Source organism: Neophocaena asiaeorientalis, unplaced genomic scaffold, assembly GCF_003031525.2.
Source record: "Neophocaena asiaeorientalis asiaeorientalis breed wild unplaced genomic scaffold, Neophocaena_asiaeorientalis_V1.1 scaffold134, whole genome shotgun sequence".
In the NCBI taxonomy this organism is placed as follows: Eukaryota; Metazoa; Chordata; class Mammalia; order Artiodactyla; family Phocoenidae; genus Neophocaena; species Neophocaena asiaeorientalis.
The window spans coordinates 17711451-17737613 of NW_020185339.1; the positions used below are offsets into that span (position 1 = coordinate 17711451).

The following is a 26163-nucleotide window of genomic DNA, read 5'->3' on the forward strand; positions in this document are numbered from 1 at the left end:
ACCTTATTAACAGCCAGAGATTTTAATGAAAACCCTCGTGAAGAAGTGCAAGGGGTAACTGGAAAGATTGTGAACACTTGGCTTTAGGAAAATTCCTGGTAGTCATCTCTGTGAAACTTGGGCCTCCCACTACAGAGGGAACCACAAGTCCTGCCCTGATAATTGTGGTTTTATTATAGTTATTAACAGCATTCACTCTCCATTCAAAAATATTGGCTGGGGGGCTTCCCTGGTGGTGCAGTGGTAAAAAGAACTTTGGCTCTTTGCCCAGTTTATAATTTTGAATTTGCAAGATTTTGTGAGGATTTATAGAGTCGTCAATTCAGAACAGTAACTCTATCTTCTTCATAAACTCAATCAAATCATGTGACTAATGACCAACTAACTTTTTTATTTTTTTAAGTCAAAGAAGAGAATAATGGCCCTAAAAGTTTGAATGAATCCCTTTTCAGGTGAGATTGTTGTTTTATGTTTTTAACTTGCTGTCCAAAACTTATTTTACATTTCAATTGGCTTTTTAAAAAAAAATTATTTATTTTATTTATTTATTTTTGGCTGCTTTGGTTCTTTGTTGCTGTGCGTGGCTTTCTCTAGTTGCGGCGAGCAGGGACTACTCTTCATTGCAGTGCACGGGCTTCTCATTGCGGTAGCTTCTCTTGTTGCGGAGCACAGGCTCTAGGAGTGTGGGCTTCAGTAGTTGTGGCACGTGGGCTCAGTAGTTGTGGCGCGTGGGCCTAGTTGCTCCACAGCATGTGGGATCTTCCTGGACCAGGGCTCGAACTCGTTTCCCCTGAATTGGCAGGCGGATTCTTAACCACTGCGCCACCAGGGAAGCCCTCAACTGGCTTTTTCAATGCTTTTTCTCTACTAATGTCTTTGAACTGAATTCTGTTTATCTCATGTACGTAATAATGAAGAAGGTATTTTGTGAGATTTTCTTCTAAATTCAAATCCAGTTAGTTATAAACTATAATTTTTCTCATTTCAATTGAATATACAGATGTCTCAGTATAAATAAATGATTAAAATCAAACTCAAATCATTTATTGAACTCTGGTTCTGTGTAGTGGCATGCTGGGCCCTGTAATAGATACAAAGATGAGTAAGACATAGTTCCTGTCCTTGAGAGGCCGATTCTCACCAGGACATATGACATTTGCGTAAATAAAGATACTGCAAAGTATGCATGCTAAGTGTCATGATTGAGTTTGAGCAAATTGTCAAAGAGATTTAATGAGGGGAAAGGTCTTATTCGGTTGTGGGGAGAAGTCAAGATGCCAGATGACGGTGAAGGAATGGTGCACATGGTGATAGAGATATTGCAGTTGGAGGGAACAGTAGAAGCTACAGTAGAGGCAGGAAAAAATGGAACATGTATAAATTGAAAAAGGAGTTTCCTAAGCTGCATAGCTCAAAGTATGATTCTAGGGCTTCCCTGGTGGCGCAGTGGTTGAGAATCTGCCTGCCAATGCAGGGGACACGGGTTCGAGCCCTGGTCTGGGAAGATCCCACATGCTGCGGAGCAACTAGCCCCGTGAGCCACAATTACTGAGCCTGCGCATCTGGAGCCCGTGCTCCGCAACAAGAGAGGCCGCGATAGTGAGAGGCCCGCGCACCGCGATGAGGAGTGGCCCCCACTTGCCGCAATTAGGAGAAAGCCCACACACATAAAAGAAGACCCAACACAGCAAAAATAAATAAATAAATTAAAAAAAAAAAAAAGTATGATTCTATTACACACTTTAAGTATCTAGACATTAGGAGGAAGGGAGCATAGGATTCTAAGAGCTCTGAGTCAGGGGATTATAGGCATGGGGAAAATTAAGGTGCATTGGGGCCCTGAAAGTCAGGTCATGACATGGGGGAAACAGCCCCCAGGAAAACATTGCAAAATGTGGAAAGAAAAAGTGAACGCCTACTTGGAGAGTATTCACCCCCAAGACCTGTGGTGTACCATGCTGTGCAATGGGTTACTGGGGAGGGGCCTTTTCCCACTGTACTTATTCTCATACCTTCTCTCACTGAACAATGACATACAAAGGTCTTTTAAACTAAATTTTATTAACTTTTTTTGTCACCAAAAGAAAAAAAAATTGTTTTAGGAAGCCTGGCTTGTATCATTAGGCTTAGAGGATCATGATTTGTTCTAAATCCATGTAATAACAAGCTATGTTTTAAGGGGTTGATACACTTCCATTGTTACCCTGAGCGCCATAAATTACTAGCTTCTGGGAGGAGGGTCTCTGCCTTCTTGTCTCAGGGCACTAAGTGAAGTTCCTAACGTGGCCCTTGTAACTGGAAGTACTGAGGGAGAGGCACTGCCATTTGGCATATAATGCCCCAAGTTTTCTAGACCACTCTGATAGCCTCATTGTTTTCTTCCAGTTTAGAAAAATAAAAGAGATTTCTAAGTAATGTATGCAGTAGCTGTTTTAGGTTATTGTGGAGGTCAGAACTCTTTTAAAAGTGGCAGAGGTCCAACTTAGGTTAAAAGGGGAATTTATTGGAATTACAGGGCAATATTGGAATTAGAGGGCAACTCATGTTATTCAACATTCATTCAGCAGATATGTACAGATACAGACATAAATATAGATGCAAATGTAGATCTATCTATTTTACCTGTTAAATCTGGCATATTCTGTTTGCTGGGCTCTTCAATTTTAGATGTACAATGGTGAGCAAAATCCGCAAAAGTTAGAAACCACAACTTAGGAAAGTAGGAATGCTAAGAATGAAGCTGGACTTAGGCATAGCTGGAACTTGGGACTTGAATGCCATAGAACTTTGTCTCTGTCTCCTCTGATGTTTGTGGATCAGCTTCATTTTCTCTCACTGAATACCACGTCTTCTGTGGGACAGCAAAGTCACCAACTGTCTTAAATTCACTTTTTACTTCTCCCACCACCACACAAAGGCTAACTCACACACTTTCTCGTGCCAAATTAAAAAATCCTGGGAAGGTCTCTGATGCCTAACTTGAATAAACGATTGACTGCTAAAAAAATATCCACCATAGCCAAGAGGTTTAAAAACATGGCAGCTTCTGCGTGCTCCATGTGTGGAGAGGAGGACTGATTTCCAAATAAAGTGGGGGTGGTGGAGTTAGGTCTGCTATCCCATAGTTTTCTAGTACTGTCATCTTCATAATTAAACATCTGAGTCAAAAGTGTAAACAAAAGGCAGGCTACCATAAACACTAATTAGAGGGCTAAAGAATGTTAGCATGTACAGAGCTTTGTGACACCTCTGAGGTGTAAAGTTTTAGGCCTAATTATGAGAAGCTGCAGGTCATAAGAAGGATGCAGTTATCTTGGGACATCACACTTACATAAATATGATTACTTTTCAAGGTAATAGTAAACAACAGGCCTTTTAACACCTGAGGGATAGAAAACAGACTGCTGATGATCTCTGATAATGAGATTCAGTACTTTGGTTTCTCTGTCTTTAGTATAGCTCTTCATTAGTGCATAGTTCCATGTAGTCATGCATTTTACAGGAGAAAACCCAAGCAGATATCTAACCAAAATGTTCTCTAAGGAAAAGTTTATTGTGACTTACTTAAGAATCCCCTAAAGCTGGGAGGAAAAAGACTGCCTATTGCTTGCACGTATAAAAAAAACATACAGATCAATAGAACATTTTTACAGTGCTGGCATAGAGTAAGATTTATGTAAATTTAATTGCATTCACCTTGAATAATCCAAAGGAAAAGAGTGAAAATGCTTAGCCCTCAGTCCAGATCTGCTAAGCTCATACCCACCAGGGTGGATTTCAATCTGAGTTTACATCTATTTATAGCCTCTACTGATATTTAGCTAATGAAAACTTAAAATTAAGCAGATTTTCTAACCATAGTGCATGGCAAGTAGTGGGATGAACTTTTGGAGAAACCGATCTGTTTAATTAACAGAATCAGAGCTGACCACCTTGGCATCCTTATGAAATGAGAATGTATTGCATTTAATTGTATATCATTAGCAAAATAGAAGGGAAAAAAAACAATAAAGAAGGTGAACCTTATATTTTTCTCTAAGAAGAAGCACTTCTTGGCAGAAAGTAGAAAAAGCTGTTTTATTCTTCTCTGCATAGTAGATAAAAACATAAAGCCTCTGTAGCCACACTGGCTGACTTCAAATCTGGACTCTACCTTGGACTATTTAACCTTCCCAGACTTCACTCCTCATGGGTAGGATGGGGCTCACAATGGTACATATCCCACAGGGATGATATGTAAAGGGCTAAGTCATGTACAGTTGACCCTTGAACAACACAGGTTTGGACTTTGAGGGTCCACTTATATGCAGACTTTCTTCAATAGATACATACTACAGTCCTACACAATCCTTGGATATGGAACCTTGGATACAGAGGGGTGAACTGTAAAGTGTTATATGCTGATTTTCAACTGTGTAGAGGATCAGTACCCCTAACCCCACATTGTTCAAGGGTCAACTGTACATGTAAAGTGCTTAAACTGTGTGTGGCACTTAGTGAGTCCCTATTAAACTTAGCTCTTTCGTTTTTGCAAAGTCAGTCACTGAGCTATAATCTATTTAGCATCCTCAGAATCCTTGATCAAGCCTTGAAACAGAATAACTTTCCTCTTTTCCCTAATAAATACTGCAGTATGTAAAAAATAAAAATGCTCTTGTGCAGTAATTTGGCACGAGGCACCATCTATATTAATTTCCTAAGGATTTCTTATGCAGTAGGTTGCTGTACTTCTATTAGAGGACCAAGTCCTGTGTTTATGTAAATATACTTTGTGTGTAAGTATATGAATTCAGAATGTTTAGAAACTCAAGAGAAGGATTCAAGGCCTCCAGTAGCTGTTCTTATAATAAGCCCTTATTTCTTGATATTTCTCAAAATTGACACTGCAATTATTAAATAGATATATTCGCTTGCACACAGATCATAGTTTATAATTATTAACAAATATTCATTGATCAGTTACAGATTTATAAAAATACAAAAAATATTGAGGGTTGGGGTAGAATCAGTATTCATTTTTCTCCCCCTTACTCTCTTCCATCCTGTTTGAAAACTTTCCTGGGACATATACTCAGGAGCAGAATTGCTTTGTACATTCTACTAATATACATTATACTAATCAGCTTATTGGTTTTAGAGATTAAAAATACCTCATCCCATATTGTCAACTACCTATTAGCTTATTCTATGTGGTGTCTTCTACTGAGTAGAATTTTAATTTTGATGTAATAAAATTAATTAAGTTTTTAATTCTGGTCGAGGTGGAGTAAGCACACTTTGCCCTACCTCTCCCTCTGAATGGAAATAAAAATCCTGAACAGAATGCACACAGCAGTTGATTGCCTGATTTAAAAAAATAATAATAACATCCTACATAGAATTTAAATAAGACCCAGAGTCAACAACAGCTATAAACTAAAATCTGTTTTAGCTGAGTCACATGTATTTGATGTATATTGCCATTCGGTTCTAAATATCTCTTAATTTCCTTTATCACTTACAGCAGTTTGATTATGATATGTCTGGTGTGGAATTCTTTGAGTTTATCTTACTTGGGATTCACTCAGTTTCTTGAATCAATAAGTTTGTGTCTTTTGCCTAATTTGGAGAGTTTTCAACCATTATTCCTTCAAATATTTTTTCTGTACCACTCTTTTTCCTCTCCTTCTGGGACTCTGAAGACATGAATATTAGGTCTTTTTCATATTGTCACACAGTCCCTTGAGAATGTGTTCATTTTTCTCTTCAATCTCTATTCTCTCTGGATTGTTCAAATTGGATAATTTCTATTCCTCTATCTTCAAAATTCAGGGACTCTTTTCTCTGTTATCTCTACTCTGCTCACTGAGTCCATTCAGAGAATTTAAAAAATTTTAGTTATTGTAGTGTATTTTTTCCTCCTAAAATTTCCATTTGGTTCCTTTTTATATTTGCTATTTCTCTGCTGAGACATTCTATCTTTCCATTTGTTTCAAAGGGGTTCACTCTCATTTATTGGAGCATGGTTATGATGGTTACCTTAAAGCTTTTGTCTGATAATTCCAACATCTTTTTCATCTCAAGACTGATATCTGTTAATTTTCTTTTTCCTCATAAGGTATTGAGATTTTCCTGGCTTTTCAAATGTCAAGTAATTTTGGATTGTGTCTGGGACATTTTGAATATTATGTGACTCTGGGTCACATGAAGAGTTTGGTACTGGTCTCTGCCAGCCTCTTGATTACACTTAAATATCTGAGAATTATTTTCTAGCTTTGAATTATTTTACATAGAATTGCTTATATTTCACCAATTCTGCTTTAGTAGAGTCTTCATGGGGAATTTTTTATTCAGGAGAGCTCAAATTCTACATCTTGAGATCTAGGTCTATATGATTTTTTTTTATGGAAGAATCATTGTTCCTTATTGTTCTGCTTGTTTCTTATATTTTAGCACATTAATCTGACAATTTCGGTCTGATAGGTGTTTTACTTTCCATGAACACTAAACTCCCCATTTTCATATTTACTTAACTTCTTTCTCATCCTTTTTAAGAGTTTTAAAAATCAATGATTTTTTTCTATTCCATTTTAAAACTCTTAAAAAGGATGAGAAAGAAGTTAAGTAAATTCTATTTACCATTTTTCTTCATTTCTTGATAGAGTCAATATGCTAGTATATATGTACTTTGCATTCTTAGCTGACTTTGCATTTTTCTGAAGCTGTTTAATGTTGCCTGCTGCTTTTTGGACTCTGGCTTTTAACCTGACAGTTTCAGCCTCAAGGAGTTTATCTGTGTTTGATGCAGAGGGAGAAAGGAGAAAAAGGATTTGTGCATACTTTTGATTCTGGAGTTCTCTTTCCCAGTTCTCCCATTGCTTTCTCCTTTGCGGTGGCTCTCTCTAGAGATATGTAATCAGCTCATTAGAAAAACACTTGACTTTTAGCAACTTAGTTGTGTAAATGTGAAGTTGACACATGTTGAAACTCAAGGTTCTAGAACTCTTGCTTAGTAATGAACTACTCTTTAATCAGACTACTAAAAGTGGGTATTATTGAATTTCATGTGAAAAATACAGTTCAACTTTATGAGTTGGCTTGCTTCACTGGTGAAACTATAATGTCCATGACATTTTAACTTATGCTGTCAAAAAGGTAATCCTTTTTAGAAACTCTTTTAGCTCTTTAAAATAATAAATTTTTCATACAACTGAGTAAGTAAATAACAGTCACTTCAAGTGTGCCTTTCTGTAACTACCTGAAATCATTTTGCTGACCTTTCACATGAAACATATGTTGTGCCTAAAATGAACATTTTAACATAATTTCATAACATTACCTAACATAACCTGTGCACTGGTTATTTAACTCTCTTAATTTCCATAGAGAAAATTTTAGAAAATATCATCTACAAGAATAAAGAAAAGCTATCACTTTCAAGAGGATTGGAGTATGTATCATCCATTTCTGGGCTACACATATTCATTTACCTGAAAATCCTATATGAGCATCTTATATTCTTAGATACTTCGATATCATTGTTACATAGTACTAGAATCCTATAAAGAAATAGGGCAAGGTAAGATAATCAGTAAGTGGCATTCAGAGATTATGGGTCATATACATTAATTTGTTTAGTTGTGTGTTTAAAATCTGGCCATGTCATGTGCCACTCCCCAGGGCAAGAAGAGTGCAGGAAGGAGGGGGGTACTCGTACACTCTCTTTCCTGATCATGCTCTGGGACCACAATGCCAGTGTGCACATCCTTAAGCCTGAGGGTTTGGCAAGGATGGCTGTTTAAGGGGGATGGAACTTGGATAAATGAACTGAGGTGAGCACTTGTGTATGTGTGTGTGTGTGTGCATGCATGCGTGTACACGTATGTAAGGTCAGTGGAAGAGGGAGCTGAGGGCTGGAACTCAGCACAGTTCATAGCATTGTACAGATGATGAATGAATTTTATACCTGTTTAAAGTTAAGAACTAATAAAAACAAAGTGGTTTTCCACTTTCATGGAGGTGCCAGTCTCATAAGGAAGATAAGATATCTTAATGTAAAATGATAAACCAGCAATTCAAGGCAATATAGGATAATATTAATCCCTAGCACCTACCGAGTGTTTCCAGTGTTAAAAAACACTGCATGTATTTTCTTACTTAATCCTCACACAAACTCAATGAAATTGGTTCTATTATTGTTCCTATTTTAAAATTAGGAAATTGAGGCTTAGGTCAATCTAAGTCACATAACCACTGAGTGGCAGAGCCTGGATTAGAACTTAGATCTCATACTCTGCAACTTCTTAGCCTCTACCACTTGCTTCCTTGTGTTGCAGAGAAAAGAAATGAGTCATGGCGAGCTGGAGAGAATAGAGAAGGTAAAAGATGGGACCCAGAATTGGTTCTGAAAAAAAGTGCTGCTGCTATTGGGATGATATTGGAAAAATCAGAGAGTGTTAGCAAAATATGAGTCAAAGAAAACACCATTTTAAAAAAATCTCTCTCCCCCCACCAAAAATAAATAAAAATTTAAAGAATCTCTCTTCATCTCTCCATATGAATAGTTCTTTTTTCTTTATAGGATCCATTAGAAATGCAAGATGAAAGAACAAGTTTCAAAACTAGAATGAAAAGTCCTTTCACCGGGAATGTTGGGCTCTGTGAAGGCCAGGCATAAGGCTTTAGATATAAAAAATCCTTCTTTAAATGACATAGCATAGAGTTTTATTTCTGAAAGCGGGAGTATATACTGAAGAATTGTGCCATACCTCCTCTAGGTCAATGGTCAACAGCAGGTGAGAGTAAGTCACTCCTTTCTCTTACAAGCATTTCTTTTATGTGAAGACTTTTACTTTCAGACTCTTAAACTGCTGCAATGGGGCCATTGGGTTCTCTTTGTTCCTTACTGTTAAATTCTGAATATTATGTTTAACTCTAAATTCTACCTGACAGGTACCACCAAGAGAGCAGCACACCACCATCCAAGGACTCAACTCTTGGCCCTCCTTCGGACCTCAAGAAGCTGTCCCTTCATGGCCAAAGTGCCTGTCGACCCTTACCTACCCCCTCCAGGAGGAGCTGTCAGCCCACATCAGCCACTAGCAAGGCTGTCGGTGTGCCATTTTGCACTACAAACACAAAAGAACCCCAGGGACTTTCAGATCACAAAGACTCTCTAAGTGAAATCCCTTTCAAGTGCAGTGGGAACGGAAATGAGTTTTACTTAGGAAATTCCTCCCTGGCCTCCCCTTTACAGAGTAACCCAAACCTAGAGAAAAAGGAGTCAAAACTTCATTAGTACATTATTTCCACAACTTCATCAATATTTCTGCACTTAAAACGTTCATGGAACAATTATGTTATAGTAAGTGTCCTCCTAAGTTAACCTTGACTTGAATATTGTTTTTTTTGCGGTACGCGGGCCTCTCACTGTTGTGGCCTCTCCCGTTGCGGAGCACAGGCTCCGGACGCGCAGGCTCAGCGGCCATGGCTCGCGGGCTCAGCCGCTCCGCGGCATGTGGGATCTTCCCAGACCGGGGCACGAACCCACGTCCCTGCATCGGCAGGCGGACTCTCAACCACTGCGCCACCAGGGAAGCCCTTGAGTATTGTTTTTTAGGGTAGGCTTCCCTGCTCTTCCTCCCCATTTTGGAAGTTTAACCTTCGAATTTAGTAATATTGTGCAAGACATAATGCACTGGACAATTAAGGATATGATTTTACCAGGCTATTGCAATAGGGAAAATGCTCATTAATGAGACATGTCTTCAAGAAAAGGAGATGGATCTGAGGTTTTATAGAGGCAGGTAATAAACAAGGGAGTCAGCAGTGAGTCTCATGGGAATCGATGAGGAAGGTTGGAGACAAGTCTTATCTTGGAATATTTGTGAGCAGGGTGGTCTTTCGCAGTTAGCTGGGGTGATTTCTCAACCATTCTGCTTTCAGAGACCAGGGAGCTCAGATAAAGTTCAACAGTATCAATATGTTTCTGTATTTCTTAGTTGTGTTATTGAAAGTAGGTTAGTGGGAGTTTTTGACTTAAAAAAAAAAAAAGCACAACATGAGATTTGTGAGTTAAGTTTTATTTGGGCAAAACGATGACTATAGCTCGGGAGACAGCATCGCAAATAGCTCTGAGAGGGCTTCCCTGGTGGCGCAGTGGTTGAGAGTCCGCCTGCCGATGCAGAGGACGCGGGTTCGTGCCCCGGTCCGGGAAGATCCCACATGCCGCGGAGCGGCTGGGCCCGTGAGCCATGGCCGCCGAGCCTGCGCGTCCGGAGCCTGTGCTCCGCAACGAGAGAGGCCACAACAGTGAGAGGCCCGCGTACCGCAAAAAAAAAAAAACCCAAAAAACAAAACAAATAGCTCTGAGAAACTGCTCCAAACAGGTAGGGGGGAAGGTCAGTATATATATGATTTTGGTGAAAGGGGAGTACATGCAATCAAGCACAAATTTTTTGCAGAAGGTTTCTGCTAGTCTTGTGAAGGTTACTGCTCGTCACGAGGCACAGACGTTATGAAGGATTTTAGTAGTGCTTTTCTAGATATGAGGAGATACAAGAACTGGGCTCATAAAATTGGCTCCTGAAAATATCTAACTATCTGAAGACCTGTTCTGCCAGTTTTTCCCAGAGCGCAGCGTGCCTCATTTCTGCTCTCCACCCTGAACTCCTTTCAGGGGGTGTTGAAAAGTCAGCAGCTGCAGCAGCTCATGATTTAATCCTTGCAGAGGCAGATGGCAAGTGCCAGTGGCAAGTGCCAATTTGTAGTTGACAGACTCATTGTCATAAGATCAGATAATTTTATAGAGATCACCTGGTCTATGTCCCTTATTTTATAAATGAGGAGACTGAAGCACAAAAATTCTAAGTGACTTACTCAACATTATATAATAAGTGTAGGGGCCGAGTCAGAACTCCCATTTAGGGATCTTCTTATAACACCAGAATCAGTTTTAAAATAAGCAATTTATTAAAAGAATAGTATGACCCTTTTTACTTATCTTCAGTGATACATAATTTTTATTATTGATCTTCCCACATAATAATATTAAGAAGTATGAAAGACTCTTTTCACTCAGAAGAAGCTAGGGAGGAGGGGGTTTTATAAGTGGCCAAAAATTGTGAAAGATTGCAAGACAACTCTCATTTTTTTCTCATAGTACAGTTTAGAATGTTATTGTTTAAATTAAAAGTTAAATGTTTAAAATTCCTCTCTAAAATTTTAAACCGCTTTCTCCAAATTAAGAATGTAAGTGAATCATGAATAGAGGGAAAACCCTGATCTATTAAAAGAAGGCTTCATATGTTCTAATAGAAAAACCACAATTTAATTGACTTCTAAAAATCTACCTAAATATTTCAAAATAACTGTTTAACTAACTCCCAGTTTTAAGTACTACTTTTAAATTCTGCAGCAAAGGCATGGATGGGGTAAGTCAGATAGGCCAATTCATAGCCCTTCTGATACTACAAGCAATAACAAACAACTAACGTGTAGTGTTATTATTGGTAGGAACTGTTCTGATGCTTTCTGTATATTAACTCATTTAATCTGTACAACAGTCCTATGAGGTAGGACTGTTATTCTCATCTCATAGATGAGGAAATTGAGGCACAGGGAAATTAAATGATATATTCAAGGTTGTACAACTAATATAGAGCTGGGATTTGAACCCAGACAGTCTGCTTTTTTTTTTTTTTTCTATGACCACTGAAATAATGTGGATGGAGGGGGGTTATCTTTATGAGTTGTCAGATATTATCATTGAAAACAATGTTCTGGGAATTCCCTGGCTGTCCAGCAGTTAAGACTCCGCGCTTCCACTGCAGGGGGTGTGGGTTCTATCCCTGGTCGGGGAACTAAGATACCGCATGCCTCGCGGTGCAGGCAAAAAACCCCCAATGTTCTATCCCTTGAAGGATGAAAAATGAGTAAGCAAATATTTCATATATAAATGATGAATCTATCAGGTTAGCATTCATTCTAGTGAGAATAAGATATTAACAATATAAACATTTTAAAAGTTGTGACTTTTTGTGACATTGTTGAAGTCTTTCATTAGGTTGGTCACCTTTGGTTAGTCTTGGCTATCTTCATAAATTTTAGGAAATGGACAAAAATAATCTCCTAAATCTGTCAGAATTATCTTGGGTAATTGCTCTCTTGTGCCTTGAGATTTCTTTCATGTTGAGGTATGGATAAATGCTCCCGGGAAAAGGAATTAGACATCTTAACTCTCTGTATACTTTCAGGTAAAATTAACCTAAACCATCCAGTTAGAAATTAGCACTCATTCTGATTTTAAAGGTTTCCAAAGAGTTGTCCTTGTCAGTAACCCATTTTATCTGTAACTTTCACCAAAAGTAATTACATCTGCGTTGTTTAGCATCTCAAATTCTACAAAGACAAAATATGGCAATTCTTTGCCCTTCATACATTGTGGAATAACTGCTAGAAAGCTAAATAACGAATATCCTCAAATTAAAATTTTAGATTTAAGGCAAGCATAAACATTTGGAGAGGAAAAAAAAAGGCAGCTTTTTTTTTTTAAACATAAAGCAATGACAAAAATAGTAAGAAAAAGTACATAATTCCCCCCTACACACACACACACCCACCACCCTACTCTTATTTTTTTTTTAATTTTTTTTCCAAATGTTGGGGGTAGGCGTTTATTAATTAATTTATTTATTTTTGCTGTGTTGGGTCTTCGTTTCTGTGCGAGGGCTTTCTCTAATTGTGGCGAGCGGGGGCCCCTCTTCATCGCGGTGCGCGGGCCTCTCACTATCGCGGCCTCTTGTCGCGGAGCACAGGCTCCAGACGCGCAGGCTCAGTAGTTGTGGTTCACGGGCCCAGTTGCTCCGCGGCACGTGGGATCCTCCCAGACCAGGGCTCGAACCCGTGTCCCCTGCATTAGCAGGCAGATTCTCAACCACTGCGCCACCAGGGAAGCCCCACCCTACTCTTATTAAGGAATAAGACAGGAGTTGTTTGGAGTTGTAAATCAGCAACATTTCAGAAATTCCTTCTGACCTGTCTGTTAAGCCTCAACATAAATAAAAAATTATTACACTACATGCCAATTTGTTTCAAGACCCAGTATGAGCGGGAAGCGGCAGCACTAAAGATTTAAGGAAAAAATAACCCCATTAATGGGGGAATAGTTAACAAAATTATTGTATATCTCGGCTATGTAATACTGGGTAATCATTATTAAAAAGACTGAAGTAAATCTATATACATAGACATGAAAAACTGTCCACCATATATTAAGTGAAAAATAATCCAGATTAATATGTGATATGATGTAGCTAGTATTAAATACATATTATAAAAATATATCATCTAACATGTAAATATTATAAATGTATATGTTATAATTAACATGTTTTTATATGCCTGAAAGAATATAAACCAAACCAACAACAGTAAGGTGTTTTGAATATTGAGACAGAAAGGGTAGGGAGAGATAGGGAACTTTTATCATTTACTTTTCATTTCTGTACTGTTTGATTTTGATAGATTATTCTATTTTATAATGAACAAATGCTATGTTTAAAACTTTAAAAAAACTATATAAGGAAAAAATTCCCTGTAGTATTATCAAATACTGGAATGAGTTACAAATCATGTACTGTAGAAGGGATTAAAGAATAGATATATGATATTGACTAAAAGTAGTGGGAATTAATTTTTCAGTAAACAAAAATTCTAACTATTCCCACTTTTTTTCCTCTTTCAGAAAGCTACTCTTTTACAAGATCCCCTATATGTTAGTGAGCTCAGTCCTGCTACTGGAAGTCAAAAGCCATATAGGTAAGGAGTGATGACAGGACAGAGTTGCACGGGGGGGGGGGGGGGCGCGGTGTTCGCCCTCTTTGCCTCTCCTAACTCTATGTGATGCTGACCATCACATTTATGTCTACATCTCTTCTTGCCCTGAATTGCAAAGACAATTACCCACTGGATATCACTTCTTGTATGTTTCACAGGAGTCATAACGTCAGCATATTCAAAACAGAACTCAGCCTCTTCCTTCTGTGACCTGACCTTCCATCTATGTTTCCTAAACAGGGCATGATGTCATTATCTCTAGACAGCCTAAGCCGGAGTCCTGGATCCCGAGATCCCCATCCCCTAACCCAGTCATCACCACATGATTTACTGTACTTGTTGAATATATCTGGATAACACCCACTTCTTTCTACTGCCACGTGCTCAGATCCAATTATCTGTTCTGGGCTCTGACAGTATTTTCCTGGCTGGCCTCTGCCTTCACTCTTGCCCCTCTCTAGACCATTCTTCAATACAACAGAGGAATCTTTCAGAAGGACAAACGTGATCATGGAACTCCTCCCTTAAAGTCTTTCCATAGCTCCCCATTGCCCTTAGAAGGTGTACACTCTATAACAGCTTTTTACAAATCTTCCTGATGTCTCTATTTTTCTATTGTGTCCTCCACACTCCTGCCCTAAGCTCCTGATCCAAATGAACTCATAGCTCTCAAAGAGCTCCCTGTTAATCTGGGCCCTAACGTGATGGCCTCTATTCTAGAACCCTACTCTCTTCTCTTCTTCCCCTTCATAGAAACTTCAACTCCTCAAGTCTTACCTCACTATCCCTTTGTCTAAAAATCATTTCTCAAGACTAAGTTAAGAGGGCCCCTCCATAACGTCCTGTGCTTACGTATCTGTAGCACTGTCCACTCTGTATTATGGATTGCTTGTTTATGTGCTGCCCTATTATGCAATATGCTCCTTAAGGGCAGGGACTGTTCCTTGGTCACTGGCACATAGTAGGCTGCCAATAAGCCTTTATACAATGAATGAATGAATGAAATAAGATAGAGGCTGGGATGTTATATGCAAGGCAAAGGAGTTTGGATTTTATCCAGACTTCATAGTTCTATTATGTTCTTATCATAGTCAGCCTTACATTGAAGTAGTTACTTGTGATGTGACGATTACTTCCAATAGATTGTGAGCCCCTGGAAGGCAAGGAGTATGTCTTATTAATTTTCGTATTTTTCTTACTTAAAACAGTGCTTTGTACTTAGAGAGCACTCTGTCAATTGATGGTGCCAATAATTTTGATATTAAGTAAGTCATGAGTGACTTTTGAGAGGTTTACGATAGTGACATATATTAGAGGTGATGTAAGTGAACTAAGGGAAAGTTTAATTTTAAAAGATACAATTCATTCCCCATTAAAGGGAACCACAGTTCCTTGGAAGAATGACTGATTCTAGGTCTGGGGTAGGAAATATACAAACGAGTCTGAAACAGCTTGCGGCAGAATGCAAAGAGTAACAGGGCTCAAACTAAAGGACACAGGAGCCCACATGAAGGGCCTCCTGATAGCCAAAGATGGAACAAATCAAGAATCAGAAAAAATAATGAATGAGATGGTTAAAACATAACGAATATATAAAAATTCCAAAGTGTATAATGATGCATCATAGAGAGAAAGTCCGCCCTCCTACCCTCCCCCACCCGGTTAAGAAATAAAAATGTACTGAACTCCATTAGAAGTAAATAGGGCACTAATTCATTTTTCTGCAAATCAGCAAACAAATGGAAAGAATTAAGCATTTATCCTGCCTTTCCTGCATAAACTGTAATTAGTTCAGGGTAACCAAGTAGCCCAAGTTGATGAGAGCAAATTCCATTTTACAGAATTCCAGCTAATGAATGTGGGAGGTTTAACAGAATTAGAAAGTTACCATTTTTTAACCTCTGATGAAATAATAGATTCATGCAAAGATCCTCAGTGGATGGAACCATCAGACAGAAAGGTGAAGTGGAATTTCAAAATGGAGGGATCATGTAAATAACCAAACACTGATCAGTCTTAGAATCACTGAAGTGGGATGCTATAATGGAGCACTTAAAAATTATACAATGCCTCATTATTTGATGTAACATGAAACACATAGCACCACCTATGACATATCTTTGTTCAAACAATTAAACTGGAATCTGACTTAAAAGTGTGGGTGTGTCAGCCTTGAGAAGGAATGAAATTCTGATACATGTGACAACATGGATGAGGCTTGAAGAAATTATGCTAAGTTAAATAAGCCAGTAGTAGAAGGACAAATATTATATGGTTCCACTTATATGAGGCACCTAGAATAGGCAAATTCACAGAAACAGAAAGCAGAATATAGGTTACCAGGAGCCATGGAGAGACAGGAATGGAGACATTGTTTAATGGATGCAGAGTCTGGGAAGATGAAAAAGCTCTGGAAATGGATAGTAGTGATGATTGCACAACACTGTGAATGCACTTAATGCCATTGAATTGTACACCTGAAAATGGTTAAAATGGTAAATTTTAGGTTATGTATATTTTATCTCAAAATTTTAAAAGGTGTGTGTGTGTGTGTGTGCGTGTGTAAGGGAATAGATAAAACAAGACTGGCAAAATGTTGAAAATTACTGAAGCTAAGTGATGGGTATGTGAGGGTTTCTTATAAGACTTTCTCCATTTTTGTGTATGTTTGAAAACTTCCGTAGTAGAAGTTTTTAAAAGATCTAAGAAACATAGCAAGCAAATATAGCAATTATCTTATTTAGATCTTGGTTTTAATGAACCAAATATAAAAAGGCATTTTTAAGACAAGAGAGAACATTTGAATATGGACTAGGTATTAGACAATACCATAGAATTATTGATAGGTTTGTTGGTGTGATAATGATGATTTTGCAAGGAAATGTTCCAGTTATTTCGAGATACGTTCTGAGTTATGTAGGGGTTAAATAACATAATGTTTGGGATTTCCTTTTTTAAAATTAATTAATTTGGCTGTGCCGGGTCTTAGCTGCGGCACTCGGGATCTTCGTTGCAGCATGCAGGCTCTAGTTCCCCAACCAGGGATGGAACCGGGGCCCCCTGCATTGGGAGTGTGGAGTCTTAACCACTGGACCACCAGGGAAGTCCTGGGATTTCTTTTTTTTTCTTTCTTTTTTTAAAAGTTATTTTATTTTTGGCTGCGTTGGGTCTTCGTTGCCGCATGAGGGCTTTCTCTAGGTGCGGTGAGTCGGGGCTACTCTTTGTTGCGATGCACGAGCTTTTCATTGCAGTGGCTTCTCTTGTTGCGGAGCACAGGGTCTAGGTGCACAGGCTTCAGTAGTTGAGGCTCGCGGGTTCTAGAGAGCAGGCTCAGTAGTTGTGGCACACAGGCTTAGTCACTCCGCGGCATGTGGGATCTTCCCGGACCAGGGTTTGAACCTGTGTCCCCTGCATTGGCAGGCGGATTCTTAACCACTGCACCACCAGGGAAGCCCAGTCCCGGGATTTCTTTTTTTAAAAGATGATTATACAGATAGCTTAGAATTTCTACATGTTTTCTTATGTTTATTCTAAAAAAAAGTATCAGTTTTAATTTTGGTACTATATTATATAAAGTGATTTTAAAGCTAATTGTATAATAAAAACAGGCTCTTACTTTGCGTGGCTTGAAATTTATCCCTGAAGGCAAGGAGAGTTCTGCCACTATCCTGACTCAGGAAAAGCATATTTCTTGTAAAGTTAATTTCTGAAGGCAACATATTTAAAGTGTAGTAATTTAATGCACCACGAAGGATGCAAATATATGCACAAGATACATAGGAAATAGTCTGTGCCTACAAGGCACCTTCAGTTTATTAATTAATTAATTTATTTTTGCTGTGTTGTGTCTTCGTTTCTGTGCGAGGGCTTTCTCTAGTTGTGGCAAGCGGGAGCCACTCTTCATCGCAGTGCCCGGGCCTCTCACTGTCGCGGCCTTTCTTGTTGCGGAGCACAGGCTCCAGACGCGCGGGCTCAGTAGTTGCGGCTCACGGGCCCAGCCACTCTGCGGCATGTGGGATCCTCCCAGACGAGGGCTCAAACCCGTGTCCCCTGCATAAGCAAGCAGATTCTCAAGCACTGCGCCACCAGGGAAGTCCTTCAGTTTAAAAGAAGTAAATATTCTTTGGGTTTTCAAATTAGGATTTTGTCAGAGTTGTGAGTTCTGTAATCTGACCATTGTGAACATATACACAGAGCTTCTGAGATAATGTATGAAAAACCATACCAGCTGTAAAGCATTATTCAAATGTAAGGTACTACTGATATTAAATGTCTGGAAAAATGAAAAAAATAGTAAAAATAGAGCTTATCATTAAATCAGTAATCCTCCTGCTACATTATTTGCATGAATTTATGTTTTCTAGCTCATGAAAATACAGAATATCTATTAACATTAATGTAAAATTTCCTCTTATTCCTAAGTTGAATAATGGATTCTTCTGGCCTAGACTTTTTTTTTCTTTTTCTTTTTTTTTTTTATGCGGTACGCGGGCCTCTCACTGTTGTGGCCTTTCCCGTTGCGGAGCACAGGCTCTGGACGCGCAGGCTCAGCGGCCGTGGATCACGAGCCCAGCCGCACCGCGGCATGTGGGATCTTCCCGGACCCGGGGCACGAACCCGCGTGCCCTGCATCGGCAGGCGGACTCTCAACCACTGCACCACCAGGGAAGCCCTAGACTTTTTCTTATTTAAATTAGTTAAAGAACGTTTGTCATCTGTGTAAAAGCAAATATTCTCTGAATGTTCAGAGAAACTGTGATTATCCATAACTTCTCTGTAGAAATATAGGCTACTGAATCGAACTTGAATTTATGAGGTATATGAGACCTCAATTTATATATTAATTGCTTTTTAGTATGAAGAGATTAGTGTGCTTTCTCTTATGAAATTTGTTTTGAACTTTTTGAAAAAAATATAGTTTGATATTATTATAATCTTTTGGCACCTATGATATCATAGGTGCCAAAAGATAAAAACAGTTCCTTTCTACATGGATCTTAGCAAATTGCTGACTCCTAACGGAAAAAACTGGAAAATTAATTTCAAAATAATTATGCTGATATTGTATTTTTTCTGGGCTTTTGCTTTTCTAAGCTCATTTCTTTGTGAAAACTACATTTCTGCTGTTTTTTGGAATTCTCAGAGAATAGAGGGATTTTATGGGTTTTTTTTTAAACATCTTTATTGGAGTATGATTGCTTTACAATAGTGTGTTAGTTTCTGCTTTATAACAAAGTGAATCAGCTATACATATACATATATTCCCATTTCTCCTCCCTCTGGCGTCTCCCTCCCACCCTCCCTATCCCACCCCTCTAGGGGATCACAAAGCACCGAGCTGATCTCCCTGTGCTATGCGGCTGCTTCCCACTAGCTATTTATTTTACATTTGGTAGTGTATATATGTCCATGCCACTCTCTCACTTAGTCCCAGCTTACCCTTCCCACTCCCCTATGGTTATTTTTCAAATGAAATGTGGCAGTAGTTAGAAATGGATGTATAGGGAAGCAAGATCTCAAAGCTTACTCCTCTGTTACTTAGATAACATTGATTAAACACTTACTGTGTGCTAAGCACATGAAGTAACTAAAGTATCAAAAGAGCACAATGGGATAGGTACTATCATCATCCCCATTTTACACATGAGGAAACTGAGGCACAGAAAGACTAAGAAACTTGCCCATGGTAGTTACTCAGAGGAGCAGGGGCAGATCTAGGATATTGATCAGGCTGTCTGACACTGCCCCTATGCTCATAATCATGTTCTTCTGCCTTCATGACTGTTATCACTGAATTCTTGCATTTTTTTAACTCAAGTTCAGCTGATTTACAATATTATATGTTTCAGGTGTACAACATAGTGATTCATAATTTTTAATGATTATACTCCATTTATAGTTATTATAAAAATTGGCTATATTCCCTGGGCTGTACAATATATCCTTGTAGCTTATTTATTTTTAATATTTATTTATTTATTTATTTATCTATTTATCTATTTATTTATTTTGGCTGCACTGGGTCTTAGTTGAGGCACGTGGGATCTTTTAGTTGCAGCATGCAGGCTTCTTAGTCGCGGCATGCGGACTCTTAGTTGCGGCATGCATGCGGGATCTAGTTCCCCGACCAGGGATCGAGCCCAGGCCCCCTGCATTGGGAGCATGGAGTCTTACCCACTGGACCACGAGGGAAGTCCCTATTTATTTTATTTTATTTTTTATAAATTTATTTATTGATTGATTGATTTTTGGCTGCGTTGGGTCTTTGTTGCTGTGTGCGGGCTTTCTCTAGTTGCGGCGAGCGGGGGCTACTCTTCATTGCGGTGTGCGGGCTTCTCATTGCGGTGGCTTCTCTTGTTGCAGAGCACGGGCTCCAGGCGCGCAGGCTTCAGTAGCTGTGGCACTTGGGCTCAGCAGTTGTGGCTCGCAGGCTCTAGAGCGCAGGCTCAGTAGTTGTGGCACATGGGCTTAGTTGCTCCGTGGCATGTGGGATCTTCCCAGGCCAGTGCTTGAACCCATGTCCTCTGCATTGGCAGGTGGATTCTTAACCACTGCACCACCAGGGAAGTCCCCCTATTTATTTTATATATAGTAGTCTGTACTTCTTAATGCTCTACCTCCAGCTTGCCCCTCTCCCCTTCCCTCTCTTCACTGGTAACCACTAGTTTGTTTTCTAGATCTGTGAGTCTGTTTCTTTTTTGTTATATTCACTAGTTTGTTGTATTTTTTAGATTCCACATATATGTGGTATCATACAGTAGTTGCCTTTTTCTATCTGACTTATTTCAATTAGCATAATGCCCTCCAAGTCCATCCATGTTGTTGCAAATGGCAAAATTTCATTCTTTTTTATGGCTGAGTAGTATTCCATTGTGTATGTATACCACACCTTCTTTATGCATTCATCTGCTGATGGGTACTTAGGTTGCTTACATATGTTGGCCATTGTAAATAATGCTGTTATGTACATTGGGGTGCATGTCTCTTTTCGAATTAGTATTTTCATTTTTTTTCAGATAGGTACCCAGGAGTGGAATTGCTGGGTCATATGGTAGTTCTATTTTTAGTTTTTTGAGAAACCTCTATACTGTTTTCCATAGTGGCTGTCCCAATTTACAGTCCCACTAACAGTGTACAGAGGTTCCCTTTTTTTCCACATCCTTGCCAACAGTCTTTTTGATGGCTAAGACTGAATTCCTAACGATCATCTCCTCCAGTATCTCCACTAGAAAAGAGACTTTTTTTCAGGAAGTTTTAATTTTTGCGTTAATAAGAGAGGTTCATTGATTGCAGAGAGGAGAGCATCTTAGAATTTTTTTAAATAAAGGGGGAAGGAGTGGGCAAGAACCAAGATTCCATGTAGCATTATTGGAATAAATGGCTGGTATCAAGATTTGTGGAATAAGTGGTAAAAATATTTTTACTTCAAGTCAGAAATTCTAAGACATTTCCATCAACCCACATATGTTCTGTTACTGTTACTTTGCACCCTGCTTCTCTGAATCACTGGTTGTGCTAGCTTGGACAGGCTACTTAACATCCTATAAATGCGATAGCAATTCCCAGCTCAGCCCTCCAAGTGACGCTGAATGAGCTAGCCCATGAAGAGAACCCAGGCCAGACCCCGCCACAGAGTCAGTGCTCAATTAAGTACAGGTTGTTATTATTGAGCACAGTGGGAGATGGAGACAATATCTAACCTGATAATGTGTTTTCAAGTTGCTGCGAAGCTGAGGGGCCAGGACAAGCACACAAATAACTGCGATGGAGTGAAGTAGGATTAGTGTGGTGTAAGAAGTATGGAAAAAGTGCTATGGGAGAGGGTTCCCCATCATTGGTGGAATTAGGGAAAGCTCTGAGAAGACGGTGTTAACTCATTTCAGCTAAGCCAGCTTTTCCTGAAGTGTGGAACGCACATGGGGCAGTAATGGAAGATGACTTCATGTGGTATTCTGACATGGCATGAAATAACTTTGAATTCCATGGTAAAAAATGATTCCCTTTTCCAATTTGTCTGACCTCATTAGGGAGAACCTCTTGGCTTGGTGCCAGTAGTGGCAGCTCTCAAACACATGCTCATATGCCTTTTTGTCAAAGGGAGAGCAGACTTCAGGCTCAAAATAGGGAGCATCTACTTAGAATTTTGTTGCTATTTTTAGTTACGTGCTATTTATAGCAAATGGTACTGGTTTTCCCATGTGAAGTAGTGATACAAAATTTTCTGTATAAAAAAATTTCTCTAAGAAAAAATGAGTTGATTTAAAGAAAAAATACTAAGCAAATAATATTACATATGATTCGTGGGTTATGGTAAATGGTATGTGAACAAACTGTGCTGGACTATGAAAGAGGGACAGAAGTTTACCAGGAACAATGAGAGTATTCATGATATGTACAGCTTGAGTAAAGAGGCATGGCAAAAAAGTATGTTTGGAGATTAATAAATAGTTCAGTTTGGGAGGAGCAAGTTTCATTACTGATAAGTAACAAAGCTAGAAGTACAAAACTATATTAAAATTCAGTTAGTAACAAAGTTTTACAGACCTAGCAATAATCGTTGATATTCCTCAACTGCTGTTTATTATTTTTTCCATGGAAAATTTTCTTTTCTTTTTATATATCTGAGGAGAAAATTAAGCACTTCAGTCAACTTAAATCTGAACTTTTTCTTAAAGACAATACTTTGAGGAAGATACTTTGTTTAATTACAGAACTTAAAGTAGCAGCCCCGAAAAACTTCATTCTGAAAAGGCTTTTCTGGAAAGTAGTTGTTTTGTCTTATTTTTAATCTTTAAAGCTTGTTTTACCTGTTTATCAAATGCAGCATATTCAATCTTAAAGTAAAATATAAATAAATGTTGTATACTGATGCTGCATTTTAAAATGCTGATTAAGTTTAATGCAATCATCTTGATGCCTGAAATCTTGTGATGGAATCATTGTATATGGTGTGTTGGGGCCAGGGAGACAGAAGAGGGGAGAGCAGTAGGGAAAAGACAGTAGCTCACATGGGTTGGGTTAGCAGACACAAAAAAAGAGAGATCGAGGGGAAGCTCCTGGCATGCAAGAAGTATGAGTATGGACAGTGAGATGAGAAAGTACATTTCAAGAAGTCTTATGTGTATGTTCCCTTACAATAAAAATATAATTATTGATTATATTTTGAATGTAGGATTGCTATTTTTTAAAAGGTGACTCCTGGGAAGTCAAAGCAGTCTAGCTCCCACTTGGCAAGTTACACACTTACTCTGTAAGACTGACCTGTAGTCTCAGGTTTAGGTGAAGGTATTGGGAAGCCCAGGTGAGTACTGGTGCTGTGCTAACGAGACTCATTCTGGTTAGTGGTCTTATACATAGTTGCCACCTTTTTATTGCACAGTTGGGAAGTGCGCAGCTTCCCCAGCCATACCTGACAGTCTTGGCCATTTCTTAGATTCTAAGTGCTTGACACATCTGATGACCAACCATCCTGGTTTACCTAGACTAGGATAACAAACTGTCCCAGTTTGCCTGGGACCGAGGAGGTTCATGGCACTTGGGACTTTTAGTGCAAAAGCTAGACCAGTCCCAAGCAAATTGGGATGGTTGATCACCCTAATTAGAGGGCAGAGTAGCTACAGAGAATAGAGTATCAGGTGTCCCCAACACTGAGGCAGGTAAGGATGATGTAGTGCTGTATAATCAAAAATGCTTGAGCTAGATAGACACTGTTAGGAATACACCATCCAAGTTTTAACTAAAAAACTTCAGAGAATTATGGAAAATACAGGGACAGGCATCAACGTGACTTACATACGGTTATGAAGAGTCCACATGGAAAGGCTAAAGAAATTGGTATTATCTCCCACCCAAATAAACCTCTCCAGTCCAACCTACATGGTGTTTACTCATCTATAACACTGACTGTGAGGACTTTGCTTCCTGAAAAACTTCTTGAGGTTCTCCTCATTAAGTACAAGCACTTTGGCTTTGGCATTTAAGGCTCTCCACTACTGACCTCTTGTCACAGATTCCAAGTTTGGACAGGCATGGCCTTTATTTTAGCAGGGTGGGTTATCAGGAAGGGGCCAACATCTGCATAGGGCAGCCACTGGGAAAACGAATCCAGCTGTAGATGCTAAGGGAGAAGGCACAGTGCCCAAGGACGAGAGTGATCTCTACGAAGAGAATGTGCAAAATGAGAAATATCAGGGCATTATAGCATGTGAGTGGATTACACCCAGATGTCTGCATAAACATTTGGCACCAGGAAGATCAGCATGTTCAGGATTTGGGAACAGGGCCTTCATGGAATGTGGGGTTGGGGGGAGTAGCAACGATACAAAGTCAAGAGTAAAGTCAGTAGCTGGGAAAGGACTGGCAAAGGACTTAGCTCAGGGCCCAAAGAAGAGGTCCACCTAGACAACCTGGACACAATCAGGGGATTGATTTAAAGCAGATATCTAGGCAGGAGAACGGAGCTGCCACCTAAGGGTTAGACTCGGAAGAAGGGTGTTGATTGCTGAATACCAGAATGTTGGTCTTAAGCGTCTCCGATCTTAAAACAGGCCTGAAGCAGGTGGCCTCGGCTGTGGAGGAAAAGAGGGATGCAGAGAAAGGGAATAAAACCAGGTCTAGCCCACTCAACCCACCACTTCACCACTCTCACCTCTTTTCTGTAAAAGCTTGAACCATGGGAAATGATTGGAACACCCTGCCCTTCCCAGCCCCTCCACGTTTTCCCCTACTATTGCTCTCTAGGATACTCTTTCCATTTTCTCCTGTTAAAATCCTACCCATTCATTCTCCAAGGCTCATCTCAAATGCTGTTCTTTGCCTTTCCTCAATGGAGAACTTTGGTACCTTCCTCTTTTTGATCTGTTATGGCAGTTCTGTGCCTTAGAACTCTCCTTGATATTTTATAATCTGCACTGTTCAGTAAAGCAGCCACCTAGCCACATGCGGCTATTAAGCACTTGAACATGGCTGGTGACCAAGGAAGTGAAACATTAATTTTATTCAGTTTTAGTCAATTTAAATGTAAATAACCACATGTGGCTAGCGGCTTCTGTATTGGACAATGCAGTTCTACAGCATCTCCCATAGCACTTTCTCTTTAACGATTCAATAAACATTTATCGCATGCCTATTCTGTGCTTGTAGCAACAGGCACTAGAAAGGCAACCATGGCTAAGACACAGTCCCTACCCTCAAGAATTAGCACAGACATTCTCCCTTTTGCTTGGTATATATTTGTTATTTACCATAGTATTCTATAAGCTTCTTCAGGACAGGCACGTGTCACACTCATCTTTGTATTCTCCCTAAGGCGTAACATAATGCCTGCATATATCAGGTTGCACAGTCAATTCATAATAAATTGAAATTTTATTCTCTTGTGAAAAATTAAACTGATTGGAAGTCTAGGAGCAAAGCATTCATGTTCTGCTTCTTACTTGAAAATTCTGCAGCCGTTCTTTAATGTAATATCCTTAGATGGACTACAATAGAAGATCTTCTAATTTAGTTGTCAAAAATGAAAGGTCAAAGTGAATAGAGAGGGAAATAAAAGGCACATGGGTAGTCTCCCTGTTTGGGGTCTTTCCCTACTTCAGTGGAGGATGTTGTGTCCCTCAGAGCTGGTAGCCTTATGTTCTCTCTCTAATCTGCAACCAAAATCTAGTCTCATATTCATTTACACAGAGTTAACAAATATGACTAGTAAAACTCAACATTTTAATCTTCTTTTAGGAGCTCTTTTATTTAAATGGTTATCATAGCCTTAAGCTAAAGCAGTGTTTTTTTCCAACTTTGTGCTGGGCTCCCTGCAGAATGTAAGTTTATGTGAAGCTCCCTTAAGAACCCACACTGGGGTGGGGAAATTAGAGGCAGCTTTAATTTTTGGTTCTTGGGTAAGAGGATGGGAAATTATACATATATATTTAAAAATTATAATAGGGGCTTCCCTGGTGGCGCAGTGGTTGAGAGTCCGCCTGCCGATGCAGGGGATGTGGGTTCGTGCCCCGGTCCGGGAGGATCCCACATGCTGCGGAGCGGCTGGGCCCGTGAGCCATGGCCGCTGAGCCTGTGCGTCCAGAGCCTGTGCTCCGCAATGGGAGAGGCCACAACAGTGAGAGGCCCGCGTATGCAAAAATAAATAAATAAATAAAGTTAATATAATGAATAACTATAGGCATATTCTTATAATTAATAATACAATTATTATAATCATATAATAAACAATATAATATTATATAGTCATAATATATACAGTTGACCCTTGAACAACATTAGTTTGAACTGCTTGGGTCCACTTATATGTTGATTTTTTCAATAGTAAATACTAAACTACTACACGATCATGGTTAG

General features: G+C 39.2%; 1 protein-coding gene across 1 annotated transcript in view; it reads left to right on the forward strand.

The window, feature by feature from the left end:
• Positions 1–26163, forward strand: part of CUNH12orf56 (chromosome unknown C12orf56 homolog) — a 56747-nt gene that overhangs the window by 7984 nt on the left and 22600 nt on the right. The window contains 3 exon segments of the mRNA XM_024736376.1: positions 8932–9343; positions 13724–13804; positions 22442–22579. Of these exon segments, the coding sequence (XP_024592144.1) occupies positions 8932–9343; positions 13724–13804; positions 22442–22579 (631 nt within the window).